This window comes from Panicum hallii, chromosome 1, assembly GCF_002211085.1.
Source record: "Panicum hallii strain FIL2 chromosome 1, PHallii_v3.1, whole genome shotgun sequence".
Taxonomy (NCBI): Eukaryota; Viridiplantae; Streptophyta; class Magnoliopsida; order Poales; family Poaceae; genus Panicum; species Panicum hallii.
The window spans coordinates 43,156,807-43,181,112 of record NC_038042.1 but is presented as its reverse complement, the minus strand read 5'-3'; the positions used below and the strand labels follow the sequence as shown (position 1 = coordinate 43,181,112).

The following is a 24,306-nucleotide window of genomic DNA, read 5'->3' as shown; positions in this document are numbered from 1 at the left end:
CTCACACATGGATGCGTTACCATGCTTAAGGTGATGTGCTCGTCACGTGCCAAGCCTGGTTACTTTGGATACCTCTTATTCACATGAAGTTTTTAGGTATAGGTTGTAGATGTAGCTCGCGCGTGTGTGAGTGTGATAGTATAAGTTAGTGCGTGATACTACAGCTTGTTCTTAGAGGGTTAAGGGATAAAAAAAAGTCCTGGCCCTTTTTGGCGGCTACAGCCAAAGCCCTTCCGTACGAATTGAAATACGATATCCTTCCATTCCTCCGAGAGAATTGGCTTTTTGCCACCGCCAAGAAGTGGCTTTGCCAAATTGCCACCGATTTCATTGGTTTCGCCGAATTGCCATGTAGAACATTGACACCTTGTTTTCTCTGCCATCGGACCAATTTAATCCATTTACATTTCATTTCCATATTTACATCCGCATCAAAGGACGAATCTACCCTTGCCTTATCCTTTCATCCCTTCGGTACCTCCTGGACTGCTTGCTGACCGTGACTCCGTGAGCTCTCGTGAGCTCGTGGGCTGCTGCTGTTCTGTTCGTCCTCCGTTCCGGCGACACAGCACGGCACCGGCTCCCTCGACCTCCAGCTCCGGCGCTCTCTCGGCGAACGGCCTCCCTCGACCGTCGTCATCCTCCCTCGTCCTCCCTCCTCATCCTCCCTCCACCGTGGCTGTCTGGGATGAGGGGAGGCGCGCTCCCGTCACCGCCTAGGCTGCTGCTCTGTCCGTCCCCTCCCCCTCCGGCGACGCAGCACGGCGTTGCCCCTGCCAGGTTTGAATCCGTCCCGTAAAGCCTCCCCTTTGTTTTTGCATAAGATTTGGATTAAAATCGGAATCCCACCAAACCCTAGGTCAAACTGGTGGCATGGATTGTGACCCAGAGGATGTTCGTGCTACGTAAGTGTTTTTCCTTTGTGCTAATTGTGATTGTTGTCACACTACTGCGACTAGGAGGAACTAACCGAAGTCAATTCCTATTTTTTTCATTATTTTCAACTGGGATTCGAGTAGGGTTGAAACTGAGGCCGTGCTTAGTAGCCAGTCAAGATCATTGGGCGATGTAGATGGTCAAAATATGGTAGTAGAACCTGTGCACCCGCAGATAGAATGGAATAATTTGCTATCAGAACCTACTCTTGGTCTTCAAAATGCGCTTCCTGAGATAGATTGGAACAGCCTGCAAATTACGGGGCAAGATGAGGAAGATAGGATGGAAATTGTTAGTGAGGAGCAGTTGTATGTCATGTTGGGTTTAAGGGATGAAGATGAGAGGGCACAGAAAAGAGAGGAGGACAATCAAATGGTGAGAGCAATGCACAGAACTGTACAAAGTGATGATACAGTAGGTGCTGCTGTTCCTGTCACTGATAGCATTCCAGATGAAGTTATCATAGCATATGATAAGTATCATCCAAGCATGGATCTTGGGACTACGTACCCAACAATGACTGATTTTAGGATGGCTGTGAGGCAGTTTGCAATCAACAAAGAATTTGCACTAGGCACAGAAAAATCTGACAAGAAGAGGTTTAGAGGATTTTGCAAGTCTAGTGCAGACTGCCCTTGGAGGATTGTTGGAACTCGGCAGGATGACAACAAAAGCATTAAGGTGCATATGGGACTAGTGTCTTTACTAACTAATTGATGTCTACTACTTTACTTTTTCACATGCATGTATATGGTATGTCTATTACTTAATCTAACTAATTTTGCCTTGGAATGGAATGCAGGTTACAGTTTTAGTTGACGAGCATAATTGTACATCAAGCAGCAGGATGAGGACCACTACACCATCAAAGAATTGGGTTGCTAGCAAGGCTGAAAGTATACTTAGAGTGACACCATACATGGGTGCTAAAGAGCTGCAGGATAAGTTAGAACAACAATACCGTGTCACTCTTTTGTATGACACTGTATGGAGGGGTAGAGAAATTGCATTGGACAAGGTTTATGGAAAATGGTCTGACAGTTTTGAGTTATTGTTTAGGTGGAAGGCTGAGGTACTAAAGAGAATGCCTGGAAGTGTTGTTGAAATTGATACTTTTCAGGTAGATGGTCAAGTATATTTTCATCGTTTTTTCTGTGCCTTGAAGCCATGTATTGATGGATTTAAAGAAGGGTGTAGGCCCTACTTGAGTATAGATTCCACAGCATTGAATGGAAGGTGGAATGGACATTTAGCTTCTGCTATAGCAGTAGATGGGCACACGTGGATGTACTCATTGGCTTTTGGATTCATAGCTTCAGAGACAGAAGATAATTGGACTTGGTTCATGAATGAATTAAAGCAGGCAATTGGAGAGTTGCCGCTTCTTGCTATCTGCACAGATGCTTGCAAAGGACTAGAGAACTCTGTGCAAAAAGTCTTCCCTACAGCTGAACAGAGGGAGTGTTTCTTTCACCTTATGAAGAATTTCCAGAAGAGGTCTCGAGGATTTGGTAGGATTTATCCAGCAGCAAGAGCTTATAGAGAGGAGGTGTTTACACAACACATGGCTGCAATTTTCAGTGAGTCAGATGACATATGAAAGTGGATGAAACAGTTCCATTCTCTATTGTGGTACAGATGTGGTTTCAACCCAGAAATCAAGTGTGACTTCATAACTAACAATTTAGCTGAGGTGTTCAATAACTGGATCAGAGGTATCAAGGACTTACCAGTTGCTGAACTAGCTAACAAAGTGAGGGAGATGATAATGATTCTATGGAGCAAGAGGAGGAGGATTGTAGAAAGGCTCCCTACAGGAAAGATTCTTCCTGCTGTAATGGTTCAGCTTAAGGCAAACACTAGAGGTTTGGGTCATTTGAAGGTTGTTGAGTCTAGTAGTTGGAGTGCAGAGGTTGTAGACTACAGCAAAGGTGGTGAAAGACACAGAGTAAAGCTGAATGAAAATATTTGTACTTGTCAAGAGTGGCAGCACACTGGGAAACCTTGTCCTCATACTTTGGCATTCCTAACAACACAGAATAATGTTGATATGGAACAATATGTGCATCCTTATTTCTCTGTGTGCATGTTCCAAGCTACATACGATAGGGAGATTGAGCCACTGACAGACAAGTCACAATGGCCTGAGGTGCATCTTCCATTCTCTGTGTGTGCCCCACTTACCAAGAGAATGTGGGGAGGCAAAGAAAACTGAGGTTCAAGTCCTGCCTTGAAGGAGGTCACAGAAAAAAAGGTGCTAAGGATGTCTCTAATGACAACAATATTGTTGATGGGAACCCTGACAACTCAGCTCCAACAAATGCTAAAGGGAAGAAGATGGTTAGAGGACCAGTCACTTGCAAGAGATGTGGAGAGAAGGGCCACAGACAAGCTAGCTACAAATATCCACTAAATGGAACTAAGAAAAGGCAAGTAAAACTACAAATAACCTTGTTGTAACCTTAAATCTATCAAGAATAATATATTATTTTGCTGCAGGAAGAGAAAGCCTAGGAAAAATACTACAAAGCAGAGAAAAGATTCAGTGACCACAATACAAATGCTAACTAGGGACCAAATACTGAGAGATAGCCCTGGTAGGATGACTAGAAGGTAAGCTATGGTCTACTTACATCCATTACTGCCATGTTTTAAAATATTTCTAAAGTGTTTTTTATGCAGCCGCCTTGCATTCTTGTTTGGTGAGGGCACTTCCTCACAGCCAGCTACTTCTACAACAAACGTTCAGGAGGCCACTGCAAGTCAAGCAAAGAAGACTACTCCAAAGAAAAAAAGACAAAAAGAGCCCAGACAAAAAAATTACTCCAAGGAGGAAGCTGTGAGCTCAACCACTATTAAGTGTACTAATGTATCCGTATATTTTCCTTGTATCGAACTTGTACTGATGTATACTGATGGTCAAGTGTATTTGGTACTGGTATGGTCAGTTAGCAGGGGCAAATTCATTCTTTGATATGGTTATAAATATGAAAATGAAATGTAATAGCCCGATGGTAGAAAAAATAAGATGTTAATGTTACACATGGCAATTTGGCGAAGCCAAGGAAATCGGTGGCAATTTGGCAAAACCACCTCTTGGCGGTGGCAAAAAGCCAATTCTCTCCATTCCTCCGGCACCAAAACCCTAGGGGAGCGGCGGCGCTTTCGATTGCCCAGCACCTCATCGCCGTGGCGACGCCTCCCCCTCCTCCGTCTCGTGGTGGGCGCCGCCCGCCTCCTAACCCCGTGCCCCTCCGCCCGGAGCAGGAGCTGCTGCTCGAGACGGCGTCCGAGGGCGACCTCCCCCTCTTCAGACGTACGAACGCCGTGCGCTTCATCCCGAGTCCCAGCTCGGTTCGGCTACGGTTTCGGGGTCTTTAACTGGTCGGGTTCGCAGGTGTGGCGACGATGCTGGCCGGCGAGCGGGGCAACGTCACGGAGGCTGTGGAGGCCGTGGCGGATTGCACCGCGGGCGCACTGCACCTCGCCACCGGCCAAGGGCAACTGGCGGTGTGCAGGTACCTGGTGCAGGACCTTAGGGTGGACATCAACGCAATCCACGATGGAGGTATACCTGTCCATGACGCAAAACGCTGTTGATTTTTGTATCCCAGTCGTTAGTGGTGGCTATGCTGGTAGATTGGGGGCTTATCGAATTGTGCGAGAATAGCTTGATTTTGTAGTCCTGGTGGGTTGTTGCGGACTTCTTGACTCAGTTTGCCTGTAGGATGCATGCCTGTAATTCTGTATTGATTATTAATGGTACTTAGTATTGGGCCGCCTAATTGTATCAGAAATGACATTCAGTAGCAATGAATAAATGCCTGGATGTTTTAATTTATTACTGGGAACAGTGCGTTACACTTTCATGGAGTTTGTTTGCCCAGGTTAGCACATTGTTAAGATGGGGCAGTTTGTCTCCTTTCTTTCATGATTCGAGGAATTCATTACTTAGCAAGAGTTAAAGCAACCATTTTTTGGACTGATTTTCTATGGATACTATGTGTTTCCAATTTTGCAAACCTATACTTGACATTCTTTGCTTTTGAATACCACTTATTTCTTTGCAACCCCACTGGAGATCATTTCTTCTCTGCTTGGAATTTTGGATCCAACCGTTTCATTGATAGTAGCTTTGTGCACTACCTTGTTATGATTTCTGAAGACTGTTATGGTTTCCATTGAGATAGCTTAGTTGTGTTCAGAGCTTATACAATATACACATGAAATTGTAGCAATTATGCTGTTAGTTACTGTAGTTATAGTTTGCCAAATGAGAAAAGTGACTGGCCTAAATGTACCACAATCCACAGCTCAATGTGTGTGTGTGTGTGTGTCTGTATCCTCTGATATAGCATTTGATCTTTAGAGATCTGGTATACAGTGGAAAAACTTGGTGCACACACTATCCAATAATTTGCACAGCCCATGTGTGTTTCTCTCTTCTCACACAAACAAGTATATTTACAAGGAAATACCCAGCACCCTGCCTTCCTGATCTTTGCAAACCTTTATCATATAGTTCTTGTGCAAATCTGATTTGTACTTCATTCCTCATTGTATTAGGTTGCTAGATAGTTTTTGAAGTCTCCCATATGTTCAATATTTCTGTGTGCATACACCTTTTCTACCATAAGAACTAGATTGCACCTTGTACTGCTAACATTCCTCGTAATTAAGAGTTGCAATTGATTTTTCAAATTGTTTTGTGTTTGTATTGAGGGAAGTGGTGAATTTCATGGTTTGGAAGTCCTTTGCAGAGTGCCATTGATTATTCCTGTTGTATGTTTCAGGATCATGCATGTCCATAACTTGATACATCTGGTGGCTGTAAAATCACTCTTACTTTGATAAGATCATTTGTTTGTGATTCTTCTTATAGGTGAATCACCTCTGGCTTATGCAATCAATAGTGCACATGTAGACCGTGAGATACCTTCTGGACCATGGTGCTGATCCTGACAAAGTTGACGATAAAGGATTTACCTCTCTTCATATTGCAGCTGAAGAAGGTTTCGTTTTCTAACAGAAACTATATCTCTTTGTTTGTGTGTATCGCACTGAAATTGCATCTACATGCATTGGAGACACAAGCATAATGATAGCAATAACAAAAGTTCTATATGTTAACAATCCTATCTTATAATTAGTTAATGACCAATTGGAATATTTCTTTTCTTTTCATCCAGGATATTGCAAAATAGTTGAGATCTTACTTTCTAAAGGGGCTTCTGTTGATGCATTATCTAATCGTGGTACACCACTACACCTTGCTGCTACCAATGGGCACCGTAAAACCGTGAAGATTTTGTTGGACCACAACGCTGATGTATATGATTGTATACCTTTCAGTTCCTCAATCATTATGTGATTGGATGAAATTAATGGTTTTAGGATGTTCCTTTGCTTATTATCTTGCTCATGTTCTTTTTAGTTTGTTATTGCTGGGCCTTTTGCTTCCATTGTGTTATACTCTTTACCTTTTAAATCGTAGAAGTTGAAAATTTTGAGCATTCTAGTTAATATGCATAACCGAGCTCCTTTTTTTAATTCTTTGAAGTATCAAGTCTATTTATATATATACCTACATAATATTTTAATTAACTTTTTTCATCCCCTAATAATTGTCATATATGAGCATAGCTACTGATTTGTTTTATGTTCCTTTTCAGTGCAATAAGATTGTACATGGTATCTACACTCCTCTCCTTGTGTCTATATATGCTCCATCACTAAAATGTGTGAAGATACTGCTTAAGGTATTGTGGGCTCTTAGCTTTGTCAGTGTTCGGAATCACTTTTAGTATGTGGGTATTGTTGTTAATAGTTCTTTCATGTTTTGGGTTCTATCTTTGTTGCTCTGCCCAAGTTAATTGTTACTCATATATTCTGAAAATCCTGTATAGCATAATTCTTTCTATATGAAGCGTATTTTGTTGGTTCCATATTAAATAAAGCTAATCGATGTTGTGCCGCCACAATCCATTCTGCCAACAATCATCAATAGCAAAGGAGCGATTCTAAAAAGATGCAATTTAGTGGAGACCGCTAACTTTAGCAGCAATTACATTTTACTTGGTCGATTGTCCTGAGTCCATGTTTCAGCCTCAACTATGAAACTTTTCAAATGCCATCCTTAAAAAGCTTATACACAAAGCTAATGATGCTTTTACTAAACACCATTGTTTATGTTCCACTGGTGTTCTTTTAGTCCAATATCCTGATGTGGCTAAGGATATCTAGTTATCTAGAAATAATTTTTTTAAATTGCCTCTCACATCCTAATCATTAAAAAAGTTGTGGTCGGTAGACTCAGGGATCTGAGCCCAAGAAAAATGGATCTATCAGTTCACAGAAAGAGAAACTAGATGTTGCATCTATAATCTGGCAGAAAGAACGAGGAAGACCAAAATATTTATTTAAGGATCAGGAACCTAGTTGTTTACATAGCACACATGGTCAACAAGAAGAATAAGACTACAAGAGCTGAAACTAGAGCTATTAAACTCTTGAAAGTAGTTGGAATTATGTACTATAGTGGTTTTGCTGCCTTAACGATACTTCAGAAAAGCAAAGGATGATTGCATTACGATAGTGCAGACAGATTGAATGACCTACATGCACACTGGCTTGGTGCCATGTAGCCGGAGAGTGGTGATAGTGTAGCGGAAGCAGATGTGGTGGTACTGCTGAATTGAAACTTGGTTGTGTGAGTGTCAGCAGCCATTGGTTGATGCATAGCGGAGTCGTGAGTCGCATTAGTGATGCTGAAATGCATGAGATGTGATGACAAGCGTAGTGATGTGCAGAAGTAGCACCTGCCGTTTGCAGACTATTAGTGCCCACGAGATGGAATACTATCCGCGTGGTTAATGTTTGGGGTGGACATGGGGTTGGTTTTTTAGTTTGATCTATTACCTATTTTCTTAACTTTAGAGAAGTTTTACACAAGGCATCTCATCTGATCTGTATGAAGATTGGTAGCAGGCCTTTTCATCAAGCAAGGAATAAACTGGAGTCTTTGGTCTCCCCCCTCCCCACTCCCTTCTTTCTCCCCTGCACTTGTGGTGTACCATTGTGTCACATAGGTTCTAAGGACCTGACAACATGCTGTTCATGGTGCATGCAGCAGGCATACATGGAGGTGTTAACACCTGTGTGTGCCTAGAAGTAGTGGGTGATATGTTCATACAAACAATAAATATTTTATGGTAGGCATTAGTGATCAAGTTACTTTTGAGAATTCAGATCATGTCAATGTCCTGCATGACCTACATTTGGGGAGTTTATAAATTATTGCACGTTTGTCACATTATTCTTTCAATGTAGACTGGTGCCGATGTGAATGGTGTGGGTAATATAACCCCCTTAATAGCTGCTGTAAGTGGTGGCTTAACTGAGTGCATGAAGTGCTTATTGAAGGCTGGTGCTGACCCAAATATCCCCGATGAAGTATGTTTTTTTTAAATCTACATTATTCCTCCATTTCCACATTTTTAATATTCATCTTAGCATACACTGGTGGATAATAATTCCTTACACTTAGGTTGTTATGCAGCACATTCTTTTCTAAGCTTATCATCTCTTCATCATGAGCAGTTTGGAAGAGTGCCAATAGAATTTGCTGCAATATGTGGTTCACGAGAAGATGTTTCGATACTATTTCCTTTAACTTCTCGTATTCCATCTGTCAATGATTGGAGTGTTGATGGAATAATGCTTCATGCGTGCTTATTGCCAGGACAAAAGGTATGATTGTTGCATCATTGCCAGATTTGACTTTGGAGTAATAACTTAAGTATTCAAGTTAACTTATGGTTTGATTTTAAAAGTCTCCTGTCTAATATTTGTTCAAATTAACTTATAGTTTGATTTCAAAAGTCTCCTGGTCTATACTTTGTTTCACTCAACATTTAAATGCGCGATGCAACTATGTCCACATATTTTTTCAGAAAGGAAGTTTTGAAATGGGGGTTGGGAGATAATTGTGTGCGCTTGAAATGAATGTTTCTGCAACCATATAAATCATTTGCAGTTGTATTTGGATGCATAATTAGTTATATTATTACTATTTAACTCCATTTCAGGCATTTCCTTTGTCATATCTTTTTCCATGAATCTTTGTTCATTATCTGTCTTGATTGTTCAGTTCTATGAGAGTCGACTTGAAAAGGAAACAGCTAGTTTGAAATTACAAGGAGAAAAAGCACTTGAGAAAAAGGATTACCATTCTGCAATTAAACTATACACTAAAGTGTGTTATCACACATTTTTTCCATACTAGTCATTTTTCCATCCATATTGTTCCTTTTGTATTGCATCTCACACCTACTCTTCCAAAAAAGAGGCAATTCCCTCAGTGCCATTGAAAAAAATACCTCTTCCTTCAATGCATGTTGAAGTATAAGTGAATTGCCCACCTTTCCCTATTAGCTTAAGCTTTTGGGTTGAATTGGTTGGTGCATGCAACTCAATATGGTATCAAAGCCAGAGGTCTCAGAGTTCGAATCATGATGGGCGCGACTAGGTCTGGTATATTACTCATTTCGTTATTTCAATCCTTGCTCATTGGTAGTGTCAAAATTGGCTTTCACATTTAGGAGTGTGTATGTTAACTCTGTAATTACTAGTTTAATTTTGTTGAGTGTAGGCAATGGGCCTTGACAATGATGATGCAACTCTGTACTCAAATAGGAGTCTCTGTTTTCTCCAAATTGGTGATGGAGACAAAGCATTTGCGGATGCTTATACTTGTAGAATGAACCATCCAGATTGGCCAAAGGCCTGGTATCTGCTGGGGGCAGCTCTAATGTTACTGAAGGTGAGATCAGCTGTAGTTGCTTCTTCGCCATTTTCATAAACAACTCCATATTTATGCATTTTCTGCTTTGTTTGTCCAGGATTATGAAAAGGCTTGTGATGCATTTCTTGATGGTTTCAAAATAGATCCAGGGAGTGCTGAGCTTGAGAATGCTCTACGGTATGTTACATATTATCCATGTACTACACATTATCTTTTACTTGTGATGGCATCGCTACACATTTTTCGAACAATTCCATGGTCTTGGCCCAGAGTTAGTTATCGCATGAAACTACATTTATTTTCCTTTCAAATTTCCTTTAAATTTTCAACCTGTAACACCATTCAATTAGAAAGTACTCTCTTCATCCAAAAAAACAAGTCATTCTAGGATTCAAAATTTGTCCCAACAAACAAGTCACTTTACCCTATTTAGAAAGTGCATGCAAGAACCAATTAGTGCCAAATGTGGATATTAAATAGGGGTAAACGTGATCATTTTACCTCCTTGTTATTCTGTCATAGAATTCCTAGAATGACTTGTATTTTGGGATGGAGGGAGTATTGTTCAACATGAACAACAATAGAAAAAATAAAAAATGCATAGTTTTGGACAAATTTGTATTTTTATCTCAGTACCAAACAATGTTTCTAGTAATCGGTGGTAATCTTGGGTAGTTACTGTAGGGTCTCGAACCTGGTTGCCACAAGTTTCAACAAATTTTATCTGTAGCTTGTTCACAACTAAGGATGTCATCGCTTTACATCATAGTCAACTGACTGTTGTGCCATGTGCAGGGAGGCTTTGAATGCCTTGAGGATATCTCGTGGTGCTAAGAAGACTTGATTGAAGTGCCCGTAGGAGCCTATGTGCAGCTGCAGGATTTTCCAAGTTTTGTTAATATGAGTTCTTTTCTTGTTGCGTGCCACATCAAATGTTCAAATCATTCGATATTTGGGAGACCGCATGTGTAAACTTCAGAGAACTATAGATGTATATGCAAACTTGTTTAAGGAAACTGCATTTTTTTTGACACTGCTGTCACGAAATGACACATACTTTGTTGATGAGTGCTTCTCTTTTGACTCGGGAATGCCATGACCACATTGCAAGTTTACATCGTACTTCAGTTTTGCTATGATTTTGTTGGCCCACTCATGTTTGAAGAGATGGATTATTAACAAAGTAATAAGCAAAATTTTATAAATTCAAACGTTGTTTCTGGTTCTCGGTGTCATCTAGTGTTTCATGAGAAAAGGAAAAGAAAAGATGGGAAAATCCAAATTCATCGTCTGTGGTACTTGCAGGTTGTATCCAGTATATGCAGTTCATCATTTGGCATAATGAATGAACCTGAAAACCATAAGTAGCGGATGAAGCGAATGGTACAGACGAAGAACATAAAATTAGACGAAATAGGCAGCAAGCAGAACCAGAAGATGATAGATAACTTACAAAGATTCCACAACCATCGCGTTTTTAGGACATCATCGAAGTGATAAATTCCATACCATTACTGCAAACTTAGGAGAAAAAAAAACAGCTCTACTAACTTGGAATAGCAGATACATGGGATGATAATTGCTCCGGTGTGGGCACTAGCTCATGGCTTCATACCTTCGATACCGTCGTCCATCGACTTACTGCCATCGATGGTGACGGCGGCACCATCGGCTGTGATTACCGCCTCCAGCGCCTGATTCCCGGGGAGGAGTTCCTTGTGGAGCCCGCGGGGGCCTAGCATGGTGCGCACGATGTCGGCGATCCTGCGTGCGGCGGAGTTATCGGCCTCGTGTGCGTCGTCGTCTCGGTGCTGGGCGTCGTCCATCAACTTACTGCCATCGATGGTGACGGCGGCGCCATCGGCTGCGATTACCGCCTCCTGCGCCTGATTCCTTGGGAGGAGGAGATCCTTGTGGAGCCGACGGGGCCCTAGTGAGGCGTGCACCATGCGGGCGACTCTTCGTGCGGCGTCGATGCACATGGCGTCGGTGTATGTCCTGTGCTGGGATGGCGGATTAGGGGTGGCGGCCATGCAACCCATGACGGAAATCTCCTGCTTCGGCGCCGGTGGCGGAGACACGGAGATCTGCTCCTGATCCCCGGAGGAGATCATCTTGGCCATATCGACGGGGCCTTGCGTGGTGCGCACGATGTCGGCGACCCTGCGTGCCGCGGCGATGTCGGCCTCGTCTCGGTGCTGGGCGTCGGTGAACATCTTGTTGAAGGAGCGCGTGGGGGCGGCGGCAATGGCTAGCTAGGCAGCAGGTGCGAGAGACTCCTTGTAGTTAAAGCCTTGTATGTTGCACGCGATGTATGTGACGTGTCTTTGGGCTTTCCGCTCAAATAATGGGCCGGCAAAGAGCAAACCATGGGCTACCCTTGGCATCATGTTTTATTTATTTATTTTATGATGAAAATGCTCGGCTAAATTTGTTTCCAATCCCAGTTTCAATTCCAGAAATACTGAGGCCCAGTTTGGGAGGGTTCCTTGCACGGCTTATCGAGCGGCTCCAAGCGAAGCTCTCCCAAATGGCGATGGGCAAAACGACTTCGCTACCAAAACTTCTTAATTCCCGCTCTCTAGAAACATTCTGTAGAGGAGGAGCCAAAAAAAACTGGCTCCCCGCAGCTCCTCCTCCTTGCTTGCCATTTTTGACCCTTGGAGGGATTTCCGGGTGGCGCAAGCGGAGGTCGGCGGCGGAAGCTCTTGGTCCAAGAGGAGGCGGCCGACCAGCGTGGGAGCTCGAGGCGTGGTGGAGGCAGCCGACCGACGTGGGAACTCGAGGCGACCGGCCAGCGGCAGGAGCTCGACGCGCGAGGCAGAGGCGCACGGCCGGCACGGGAGCTCAAGGCGAGCGGAGGCGGGCAGACCGGCGGCAGGAGCGGCGGGCAGACGCGGCCGACGCGGGAGCCCGAGGCAGGGCGGAGGCGGCCGGCCCGTGTGTGAGCCCGAGGCTGGGTGGACGGCCGGCACCTGTGGAGGCGGTTAGGAGGTTTCAGGTGCGATGCGAGGAGGAAGAAGTGGATATGGAGGGGATAGAATGGGAAGGAAAGAAAATAGAAGGAAAATAAATAGTAAGAAAAATAAAAAAATAGGAAAAGGATAATTTGGATATTTCATCTTTCGATGTATTTTAAATAATTTGGAGAAACTATTTTACCAAACGCTTCGCTAATCAGACAATATGGAGGATGAAAAAAAACACTCCGCCAGATGAGCCACGGCTGGCTGTTTGAGCTGGAGCCAGAACCCTGCCAAAATGACCCTAAACATGCAGTGGTGCACATACACGTGACCGTCAAGCGTAATAAAATCATGCCAGATAAGATAATCCTTCAGCTGGGCGATGAAATTATTCTCTAGGTTTGATTATGTTGTTCTTGTGAGGTTGTGGAATGATCCAACTCAGACGTTCTAAAATAGATGAGTAGCACAAATATTGAAATAGAAGCGCAGTACAAGGAGGTGTTTGGTTGCTGGCCACATTTTACCACACCTAATCTTGGGCAACTTTGACTAAGTTGGCAGCTGTTGGATTGGTAACCAAGCTTAGATAAGATTGTTTTGAGCTCCATATGTTATAGAATTTAAAAGTATCACAAGATTCCTTTAGGCAAGAAAATATAAGATTGTTTTGAGCTCCATATGTTATAGAATTTAAAAGTATCAATTCCTTTAGGCAAGAAAATATGTAGCTTTGCCACACTTGCAACCAAATATGCTGCAAGCTTGTTTTACTAAGAGCAACTCCAACAAAGCTCTTAAACTGAATCCTATTTTGAAATATCGGGTTTAAGCGTAAAAAATAGCTTCCAACAAAAGTCTTATTTTATAAAAATAAAAATTGATCAAATTTGTTTAGGACTCCAACCATGAGGTCCCAAATATAGTATCCGGGCGAAGGGGTCCTATCCGGTAGAAGCGCCAAAATATTAGCGTCAAACTCCACCGGAAAACGGCGAAGGGGTCCTATCCGGTAGAAGCGCCAAAATATTGACGCCAAACTCCACCGGAAAACCAGAATTAACCAATAGCGCCAAAATATTGGCGCCAAACTCCACCGGAAAACCAGAATTAACCAATAATCTGATTAATAGGGCCTCATTGGAGTAACGAAAATCTGTTAGGCCCTAAATAACTCAAATAAGGTATAATTTAACTTTTAGAGCCTAATTTTAGAACTTCTTGTTAGAGTTGCTCTAAATCGCTGTGCTATCTGATATGGTGCTATGTAACTCGAGGAGCACCGAGATCGGCTGCAGTTGCTAGTGCGACTGGAAGTTTTCAACTGCACGCGATCTCACTCATCAATTTTCCCAGCGAACGGATCAGATGCTGCAGTGATGAACAGTGCTAAAAAGTAACCTGATGAACAGTGCCGCACAATGTTTTATCAGTCGCTACTGTACTCCAGACGGGTACTCACTCGCAGATCCACAAGCACCCACAAGAGTCATGCATTTTAACAAGCTGGTTCCATCACTAGACCCAACGACGACACAGATAACTCATCGATCGAGCACACAATCCATAACAAACCAACGACGACCAACACCAGGTCTAGAACATCACGACACAGCAAACTCGGATTACTTGGCACGATAGAAGACAACCACCACCACTAGTACTAATTAGCTGAAGGCCTAACGATTGGGGGATGATGATAACTACTAGTCTGATGTACGCGCGCAGCAGGCCGGGGCAAATGGCAGGTCGGCCAGCCGTTCATCACGCCCTCCAGCGGCGCGGACGGTGGTTGGCCTGGCTGACGGTGATGTTGCGGCCGCCGACCTGCTGGCCGTTCATGCCCTGGATGGCGTTGTCCATCGACTTCTGGTCGTCGAACTGCACGAAGCCGAAGCCGCGGGACCTCCCCGTCTCAGGATCCACCGCGATCTGCAAGCAAAAGTGAAGGGATTATATAGTCTCGCATGCGTCAAATGAAGGCGCTTGCTTGGAAACAGTTGCAGATCTACAGCCCACCGGGGTCTAGAAATCAACTGAGCCAGAACTGATCGATCAAAAACTGCAGATCGGCATGGCATAGAAAGGGAAAATGCGCAGCACACTAGATATATACATCTCATAAACTACAGATCTAGAAGTTCAGGCACAACATCAAATGAACAAAAAAAGCATAGAGGAATTTGTGGAGATCCAACCGGGTGCCATCTACTGGAGTATTATTGAACTAAATCCTAGTAGAACCCATGATAAAAAGACCGGATCTTCAACAAAAGTTGGTGCCGGGGACAAGGAAACACGGATCTAATTAACTAAAGACCGGATCTGCAATAAAAGTTAGTGTTGGGGTTAAGGGAACATGGATCTCATAAAAGCACACGACAGATCGGACGCATTAGGAATTGCACGGGGACCAGATCGACCGAGGGCACGAGCGGAGCCACCATAGAGGCCCTACCAGACCGGCGACCGGAACGGGAGTCGCTCACCTCGGAGTAGAGGGGGCCGTAGCTGGAGAAGGCGTTCTTAAGGGAGCTCTCGCTTGTGCCGTAGGGGAGGTTGCCCACGAAGCAGCGGTACTCCGGCCCGGACCGGTCCTTCCAGTCGGAGTCCCACCACGGTGCCGCCATCGTCGAGGCTGCTCAACCCTAACTACGAGCTACTAAACTGGAATTGGGGGATTCCCTTTCTCCGGATGCAAGGAGAAAGAAAGCAAGGCTTGGTGGAGGTGGAATGAGGCGGCGCCGGCGCCCGGATATATAGGAAGGAGAGGCACCGGCCGCACCATCATTCTGGTGTTGGGCCCACAGGCAGTGGCCGAAGCCAGTCAGCTTCCCTCATTATTTTTTGTGACTCCGGGATGATAAGTGATCAGCAAAAGTGGAGGGGGCAAAATGGAAAGCTGCATGCCCCTATTCTCTCGCGTCTCGCCTCGCCGCCGCCACCACCAGCCATGGCGCCGCCCCACTCCTGCGGTGAGCCACCCTCAAACGGTCAAACCCTACCCGTCACCCGCCTAATCGCGTGCTACCACGTACCGCTAGCACCTAGCCCGCTCCTCCACCTGCAGGTCCCAGCGCGCTGGAGCGGCGGCGGGGCCGACGGCGGCCTCCAGCAGCTCTTCAGGCGCACGTGCGCGCGCGGCGCCCTTCGCCCGCAGCCTCCCACCCTACCCACGCACCCCTTGTTGCATCTCGGTGCTCACGATCGCGCACTTATTTTTTCTAAATTTTTTTTTGGGGGGAGGTTGCTGAATTTTGTTGATCCGTGTCGCCCGCCGCAGGGACAGCTCACGCGCTACACACCGAGAAGGGCGGCCCCATGGGATGTGGTGGAGGCCGTGAAGAGCAGCGGTGCCGCGGCGCTGCAGGTCGCCGTGGGCAGCGGGGGGATGGCGGTGCGCGCGCACCTGGTCGAGGAGCTGCGCTTGGACGTCAACGCGTCCGATAAGTCAGGTGGTTTCTTCGTCTCATCTCCCTCCCTTCCTTGCGCAGAAGCAAAATCTTAAGTTTTTTTAGGGATCTTGCCACATTGGTGGCGTTGTTGTTGTGATGCTTGCAAGAGCACCACAGGTTCATCTGTACCTTTTTCTCCATTTGTCCAATGTGATTTCACGGTTCGGATGTTTGGTCGTCTGCCTCCTTGATGCCGATGAATATGATTGCTAACTTGCAAGCATGAGCTTGAGACTGGGCTACTGATTGATTCGAGTTTCACATTTTTGTGTGATGCGTGATCATGTGCAACTATGCTAGCTTCTATCAATGTAATTTCCAACGTTCCATATTCCTATTTTTGGCACACACACTGCAACTGTCATACAAAATTGTTTGCAGAAGGCTGTTTAAAGCTTTATGTAAGATTATATGCCCCTCTTAACATGCAAGTTTGCTATCCTCTGGTTACTTGGCATTTGTGTTGACGTGGCTAAGAGAACTTGAATTAATAATTCATGCAAAATGACATGCACGCTCGGTCCCGGATTAAGCTTACTATTTTGTGAGAAATCTGAGGCTACATTTGGCAATTTGCCCTTTTGAGTTAATTTAATGAGGACCTGGATTAAGATTATGTATAAAAAAAGACCTGTGATTTTTTGCAGGCAATATTTCTTTGGTATAGTGGTATATAGATATAAGTGGGAATTTTTAGAGAGATGAGAACTTCCCTATTGATGTTTACTGAATGGCTTGATAGTTCATCTTAAAAGTCATAAGCTGGCTTACTGCATTTGTAGACTAACATCTCAAGTCAACTTCTGACATACGGCCAAACAAATGATCCTTTCTGTAAAGGAACAGTGGTGTTCTAGAATGCTTGTAATTGATAATCATAAATATAATTAACAAATATAAGGTCTAATCAATAAATTGCAATAAAACTGGTGTTCAAAAACATTACCACTTTTATATGTGTGATGTATATTCTTGTTGTGAACTTCAGATAATATACATCATGTTATGTTCATTACGCATTTCATTTTTTTGGTCTGAAATTTTGTCAGAGAACCTCTGGTTATTAATTTGAGAGAAAAGTTGTGCTTCCTATAATAATTCTTTAATTGGACTCACCAAAGAATATGGCTTTAAAATTTAGTAACTGTATAACTAGTACCATGAGTCCATGACTCCACGAGGTTCATTGAACTGATAAGTGAGTTCTTATTCAATTGTTTGTGTAATTGGTGCTACTTCTAACGTTGGTATATTCAAATTCAATTCTTTTTTCCATTCTTTCCTAATTGAGCTAAATTCGAATATCACATACCTTGTGTTCATATTTGTACCTGTCTGTCTGTAATTGTCTTACCATCCTACAAGTCTTAACGATTTGTTTTATTCCTTACAGTTTGGTGACCTAACCAAAAATTTATGTTTGTTTTATCCTTAACAGCTTGGTCACCTTCCAATAGAAATTGCTGCATATACCAATAGACGGAAAGATGTTGAGATCCTACTTCCAGTAACCTGACATATTCCATTTGTGCGTGATTGGAGCGATGATGGGATAATCAGTTATGTGAAATCAATGCTATGGGTGGAGGTATGGGTGGAGGTATAGCCTGAGGAGTCATTGTCCATTTAAGTTCCTTTCTATTTCTGTGTTAGCTTTGTCTATATATGCCAATACATAACTTCCTATCTATAGGTTCTTCAATGCATCCCCTTAAGCTTAAAGCGGGCACTAATATTTTATATACATCCATCCATTCTCCTGAAATGAATTGAAGAAGCATCGTGAAGTTTAGTTTGGTTTGTAAAATAAGTAATCAAATATGAAATCATGCTGATGATTGAAGTGAATCAGTAGGATTTTTAGATTGGAGATTTTTTTTAAATGTTTCTGTGTCCTTCTCAAGTAGCTCATGCAAGGATAGAACTCATATCTCTTTTGCCCTCATGCCCTCATTCCTTGTGCCAAATGTTTTGTTTTTATGTTTCAGGATAACTTGGTGAAACCTACTGAAAGTTAGAAGGAAGCAGAGCATACAAGAGAAAAGATTATCTTATTGCACAATGGTATATTATTGCACCATCTCTCTTAGTCTACTTAATTTGCTGCTTTTGATATCAAAATTGACAATTGGCATGGTTTGTATATTGTTTTCAGTCTCTAGTAAGAATTGGGTAGTACTAGAAGCTGGGTTGTGCTTTTGCGAGCCATTCTATCAAGATATTTTGATTATTCTGGGTCAAATATCAGGGCATAGTCTTTAACTTAATCGAATTGTATTGGACAAGGGAGGGAAGCGATTCAGGGACAGGTTTGTGCTTTCTTCTTGAACATATGGGATATGGCAGACAAATCAACTTTTTTATAAAGAAAATGACCCTGTCATTTATGTCACAGGAAAGTGGTAGTAAGGTTCCACTGTAAAAACTACAGTAGAAAAACGGTGTTAAGTTACAATTGAATGTGTAGTGAGGAAAACAAAGCCAAAGGAATATAGTTTATCATATAGTTTACCTTTTGTGCGAGGAAAAGATAATGGTTCCATCAAAAGCATTTCCAAAACAAAGAAGCATCCTGAGATTTGTTTTTACTGAAATTCATTTCAAGTAGATAATTTGTCTACAATGTGAATGATAACTGATCGACCCATTGAAATAGCACTGGTCCAGTAGCTACTTAAACCACAAAATTGTCCTATCATAGAATAAGACTTCTGAAGACTATATGCTCCAAGGTGGAATAAGTGGTGAGTCAACACCAACCGAACCACAAAAGGTAATGACAAAAGGACTATCTGTGTGTCCTCATCCTTAGAGGGTTGTCGGAGGAATTCTCCAGCCGGGTGGCGGAATGCACCCGCCTAATCCTAGTTTAGGATGAGTTTGGGGGAAACCAAGGAACGCTAGATCAAGAGGCGTATGAACACGGAAAGCACACAAGAGATTTAGAGTGGTTCAACCCGCCGGAGCGTAAAACCCTACGTCCACTGTGTGTTGTATTGCTTGTGAGTCTGAGGAACTTGAGCGAGCTTGAGAGAGCCTTGTGTTCTAACGCGCGCGCCTTCCCTTTTATAGGATCAAGGGGAGCGCGTACACTGAGCGGGGTCCCGACAGGTGGACCCGACGATATATTAAATAACGTACATATCGGAGCCTTAAATGCCTCAGATCCTGAGATCTTCCTCCCCAGCCGTGCTGTAGCCTCCGCGCGCACTGTAGCGGCGCACGCCGCGGCCCTCCTGCAGCAGATCATGATTACCCTTTGCTCACGCGCGCGGAGCTGTGTTGTGACTACACGCCACCCGTCTACATACACATTGTGGTGATGCGACGCGCCGCCTCGGTAACAGGCGGGCTTACCGTGGTGTCAGCATACCTACCCAACGTGTCAGTGGGCAGCCCATGCCCTGTCTCGGGCACGCGCACCCCACCTACCCGCATTTAATGCAGTAGTTGGGCTGGCTTCCCGCAAAAAGCTAGCTGCCACCGAACACGTGGCAGGGCTGTCTTAGCGGCCGCTTCCCCAGGGGCACGCGGCGGCACCGAACCTCTTCCCTGGTGGGAATGGAGGTCCGGGTCGCCAAGGCTGGCACAGGCATGCAGGCCCCCTGGGGTCCGGCTTCCACACGTAGGGGCCCGGACCACCCCGCGGTGGACCGGGCCGGCGGTAGCCGTTCCTATGCGTCTTGTCCTCATGGGCACGTGGAGGCGCCGGACCTGCTAGAGCACGGGGGGAGGTCTGGAGACCGTGACCCCAGCTGTCAGGCTCGGGTCGTACGCCCCGTTACCCAAAGGCTTAGCGCGAGGTTACGGATAACCTCGCGCCCCTTGGGTTGGACACACTAGCAGGAGGTACCCCTGTCCGTATGTACTGACCCCTGTCTGTATGTACCGACAGAGGCCCCCGGGCCCACCTTGGGTGAGGAACGAACCCGCAGGTGGGGCCATAACCTTGTGTTGCGCCGGGTGGATAGCTTGTGCCCACAACGAAGGGGGCAAGAAGGACATTTCCCTTCCGGCAAGATCCCCGAGGGGTCGTCCTCTGCCCGCGCTCTATGCGCCTGACGGTTCAGCTTCCTATCTTATCCGCGCGTGTCCCGCCGTACTGGCGGTTCAGATTCCACCTTTTCCGCCTGCCTCCAGCGATCGTACCTTTGACCGGCAGGCCCGGGCCCACCGGTCATAGCGGGTGAGAGGCGGGCACCCGGTGCAAACGACTCTTCGGATTCTCCTCGGTTGCCGTGGAGTCCAGAGGGGGAGCAGCTTTATTTAAAGGCATGCGCCGCAGGGATCGGCCATCTTTTCGCACTTGCCTTCTCCAGACGCCGCAGAGCCCCTTCGTCTCCACTCGCACTTTTGCGATCTGCTCCTGCATCCTTGCAATCCTTCCCCTTGCATCCACAGGAATCGCCGCCATGTCTCCTCTTAGCCATCCCCGCCACTTCCAGTGCCAGGAACAGCTCGACGCGGTGCGCCGCCTCTTGGGGTGGACCACGCCAGAGCTCGCCGGTAAGATCCAGGCAGGCTCGAGCTCCCTCAACGACCTCGTCACGGGGGAGTTCGTCCTCTTCAACGCGTACATCGCCTGAGGGCTGGCGCCCCCGATCTCCTCCTTCTTCCTTCTGCTCCTGGAGGAGTTCGGTTTTCAGCTCCAGCACCTCACCCCCCACTCTGTCCTCCTCGTGGCCGTCTTTGCCCACTTCATGGAGATGTTCGTGGGGGTGCGGCCCTGCGTCTCCATCTTCAGGCATTTCTACGCCTTGGTCGGGTCAGGGAGGAGCAAGTGCGAAATTGGCGCCTACTACTTCCAGCTCCGGCACGGGATGTCCAGCTCCTACATCAGCGCCTTCCCCAGCGCCAAGTGGGAGGACTGGCGCAACGACTGGGTCATCGCCATGACCGACGCCAACGACCGCCTCGAGCTGCCGACGGAAGGGCCCCTCCTCGATCGCAGCTGCTGGAAGGCCAAGCTGTCCCTACCGGCGGAGCTTGACCCAGTGCTGGACCGGGTCAAGACTCTGGCGAGGGGAGGCCTGACGTCCATGATGGTGCTGGGCGACTTCCTGAGGCGCCGCATCGCTCCCCTGCAACAACGATCCAGGATGGCCTGCATGTTCACCAGGGTGAACGACTGCAGCAAGATCGTGCGCGGGGCCGGCTCAGATCTGTCCGGCGCGGAGCTGGAGGTCTTGATTCGGGCGATGACCGGCGAAGCGTACGCCCCGGAGTCGTTGGCGCTCCCGAGAGGAGTCAAAGCCCTGTGCGAGGACCAGGCGATGCGGACGGCAGTCCTGGCGTCGCTGCCGACCCTTGACGAGGGCGGCCTGGCGGTCCGGTAGGTGGGGGGTGACCCCAATCGCGGGATCCGGATCCCCGGCACCTCGCCCGACGGCCACTAGCGCGCCGATCAAAGCCCCGGGGGCTCCTGCCACGGAGGTCCGGCTCCCGCCGGGAAAGAGAAGGTGTCAGAGGCGGCCACCTCGCGGAGCAGCCGGGACCGCGAGGAGGACAGGTCGCGGAGGCTCCGCCGCGGCGACGGATCCTTTGTGGGGGAGCCGGCCCCCAAGCGCCAGAAGACGGCGGAGTCGGGGGGGGGGGGCAGAGTAGCTCCCGGGCTCCGCCACCGCCGCCACAACGCCAACAGCCGCAGAGGAGGCCAGAGGAGACACGGCGGTCTTCGCCGCCGCCGCCTCCACAGCAGCGCCAGGCTCTGCCACCGCCACCATCTGTAGGATCACTGGACCAGTAAAGAGGCCTAGAGGGGGGGGGGTGAATAGGCCTGCAAAAACTCAACTCCAAATTCTCGTTAGAGGAGAGTGCGGCACTGCCGTGCCGAGTGTGGCACTGCCGTGCTCAAACAGAACACAAATTACAGAATTCAAGAACTGCCGAACCAAAAGTAGATCGAGTTAATTTCTAGGTTTCCTGCAGGTGTCAGCAACATATATATGGAACTAAAACAGAGAACACCGCAGTAGATAAATAGATCGGCCTCAAACCTTGAACAAGAGAGTAACTTAGCAATAAAGTAAAACAGCACGCAAGACAGGGATTTATCCCGTGGTTCGGCGTCGCCACAAAGGCTGGCCTAAGTCCACGTTGTTGAGGCTGCCACAAAAGGCTTGGGCTTCACCACAAAGGTCAGCCCGTCCTCGTTCTTAAGTCAAGAGAGTGAACTCTTGAGATGAGGAGTGATTTTACTAGCTGAAAGGGAAAGTTACAGACCTCCCAAGGCTGCTACACGGAGGGGCAAGCACAAGGGCGACCACTAGCCGGCTAGGAGCAAACTCCAAGAGTAACAAACCCTAGAACCGCCGGCCTAACGCAAACCAAATGCTCTTTTGAGTGGGGGAAACAGTAGATCTGCTCTCCAATCGAAGTTTGCTGCCCTTTCCCTCAAGATTTGGTGGTTGGATGTGGAGATCCGCTTGGGGGAAGAGGTGGGAGCAATGGAGGAGAGAGAGAAGAGCTCTGATTCTTTCTCCTGCGAATCTGAACGTTTGGGAGCCCTGTTGGGAGGTCAGTAACCGTTGGGGAATTTATACCCCTCTGGTCCCAACGGTACATTAAGTGCAGCACTGCCGCACCAAGGCGTGGCACTGCCGCACCCATCAAAACAACTCTGCTGGATGTGAAATTTTGCTGGCTGTTTTGGTTGAGTATGAGGATGTGGTTTTTAGGATTTGAGCATTTGGTTCAACAGTTGGACAGTTGTTCTTGGATCTCTCTTTATAGTACGGCTTTTCTTAAACTCAATATTCAAAATATAAAATAAATTAAGCCTTCATGAGTCAAGATACCCATCAAATAGATTTGGGGAATCCTCCAACCTGTACATCATCCTCTTTTTAAATTACCTGCATGTCATCTCGATGAATCTCATTAGTTCCCTAATTAGGTGGTCATCAACGTCAAAACCCACAAAGAGCTTGATTGCACTTACAATCTCCCCCTTTTTGGTGATTGATGACAACCCAATTAGAGCTTACAAAAATATAAACTATTAACTGAGAATTTTTCGAGAAATGGATGTAGGAGCCTCCCCCTAAATATATGAGTTGGATTTGAATTCCAATTTTGACATAAAGGTCAAAGTTCATATATTTAGATGTGATTAGGGGCCTCCCCCTACATCCATGCCTGCTGTGGGATGCTGAACACTGTGTTAAAATAATTATGTGATGCATGTGACAGTTCAGAGCATAACAGAATCTGGCTGTTGCAATGGGGTGCAGCACTGCTGAACAGAAGTGCAGCACTGCCGCACTCATTTGCATTAGTCAGATCATCATGAAAATTTCACAGCAAGACATGTATGATAGATAATATCCCTAGCATAAATATGAAGTACACTACAGCACATAAACCGATATAGATGGAGTCAAATAGGTAGCAATATTATACAAATAGAGTTTTGATCGACTCTCAAACTCACAACCTAACATCTACTCTCATCGGTTATGACATGAAGCGCAGCTGCAGCATGGACACATCATCGAAAAAGGTTTGACCCCTCTAATTTTCTCCCCCTTTGGCATCAAGTACCAAAAAGAGAAGAGAAAGTAGAGGAATCACTCATCATCAGAAGAGGAATCCCTGGAATGCTGTCCTGAGTCACTGCTCTGCTCTGTCCCAGAAAGGTCAGGCAACTCAAACTGAGGTGGGACAGGAGCTGGTGGAAATGGTGCAAGCCCTGCACGCCCTCTGGTCTGTCTGATTGACTCTCTGAGCTCCATCCTAGTGTCATAGGCTGTCTGAGAAGCATAAGAGCAATGTCCAAAGATGGCTCTCATCCAGGCCTTGACAGTGCTACTCAGTCCTCTGCCACTGCTCCTAGAGCGAGACCTAGAGTGAGAACTCTCAGGAACATCCTCACGACCTCTGGAGGTGCCACCAACTGTCCCTGTGGCTGCTGCATAAGATTGGGTCTTCTCAATATTATAGACAGTGTGGAAACCATCCTTAGGAAATATAAAACCAGAAACCCTTTCAATCATGAACATAAGGTAGGGAGCATAGGGCAGGCTCCTCCTAGCATCATCCATAGCATAAGCCAGCTGCACCCAAATAAACCTACCAACATTGAATTTCTCACCATCAGAAAAACGAGCAAGCACGTTCCTCACAAAGCCACAAATATCTGAAGCTG

At 45.9% G+C, this 24,306-nt stretch overlaps 4 protein-coding genes and 1 long non-coding RNA gene across 7 annotated transcripts; 3 read left to right on the top strand and 2 right to left on the bottom strand.

Annotated features, from left to right (window-relative positions):
* The first annotated feature begins 484 nt into the window (after window positions 1-484).
* LOC112889363 lies at window positions 485-3,076 on the top strand. Its single transcript, XM_025955984.1, has 4 exons — window positions 485-780; window positions 860-905; window positions 1,020-1,617; window positions 1,739-3,076. The coding sequence occupies exons 2-4, from the start codon at window positions 874-876 to the stop codon at window positions 2,534-2,536; spliced, it is 1,428 nt and encodes a 475-aa protein (XP_025811769.1). The 5' UTR covers window positions 485-780; window positions 860-873; the 3' UTR covers window positions 2,537-3,076.
* Window positions 2,543-10,807, top strand: LOC112897156 (serine/threonine-protein kinase TNNI3K-like). Its single transcript, XM_025965377.1, is given in 12 exon segments — window positions 2,543-2,884; window positions 3,997-4,252; window positions 4,334-4,504; window positions 5,819-5,861; window positions 5,863-5,948; window positions 6,126-6,265; window positions 6,609-6,695; window positions 8,266-8,388; window positions 8,536-8,685; window positions 9,587-9,757; window positions 9,837-9,916; window positions 10,535-10,807. Coding segments are annotated over 12 exon segments (1,698 nt in total). The 3' UTR covers window positions 10,584-10,807.
* A 147-nt stretch (window positions 10,808-10,954) lies between these two features.
* LOC112878796 lies at window positions 10,955-11,974 on the bottom strand. Of its 2 annotated transcripts, none has more exons than XM_025943011.1 (3): window positions 11,355-11,974; window positions 11,193-11,260; window positions 10,955-11,090 (listed from the first exon to the last, which is right to left on the bottom strand). In XM_025943011.1, the coding sequence occupies exons 1-2, from the start codon at window positions 11,953-11,955 to the stop codon at window positions 11,217-11,219; spliced, it is 645 nt and encodes a 214-aa protein (XP_025798796.1). In that variant the 5' UTR covers window positions 11,956-11,974; the 3' UTR covers window positions 10,955-11,090; window positions 11,193-11,216. The 2 variants fall into 2 exon arrangements, with proteins under 2 accessions (XP_025798796.1, XP_025798797.1); XM_025943012.1 differs by having other exon boundaries at window positions 11,193-11,253.
* A 2,153-nt stretch (window positions 11,975-14,127) lies between these two features.
* On the bottom strand, window positions 14,128-15,450 carry LOC112888461 (glycine-rich RNA-binding protein-like). The gene is made up of 2 exons (XM_025954685.1): window positions 15,195-15,450; window positions 14,128-14,637 (listed from the first exon to the last, which is right to left on the bottom strand). Exons 1-2 carry the CDS (start codon window positions 15,333-15,335, stop codon window positions 14,470-14,472), a joined length of 309 nt encoding a protein of 102 aa, XP_025810470.1. The 5' UTR covers window positions 15,336-15,450; the 3' UTR covers window positions 14,128-14,469.
* Window positions 15,451-15,559: 109 nt separating this feature from the next.
* LOC112888481 lies at window positions 15,560-18,502 on the top strand. Of its 2 annotated transcripts, none has more exons than XR_003227824.1 (5): window positions 15,560-15,902; window positions 15,989-16,160; window positions 17,599-17,748; window positions 18,149-18,224; window positions 18,316-18,502. It is a non-coding gene; the product is annotated as an uncharacterized LOC112888481 (long non-coding RNA). The 2 variants fall into 2 exon arrangements; XR_003227825.1 differs by having other exon boundaries at window positions 17,599-17,760.
* Window positions 18,503-24,306: the final 5,804 nt, after the last annotated feature.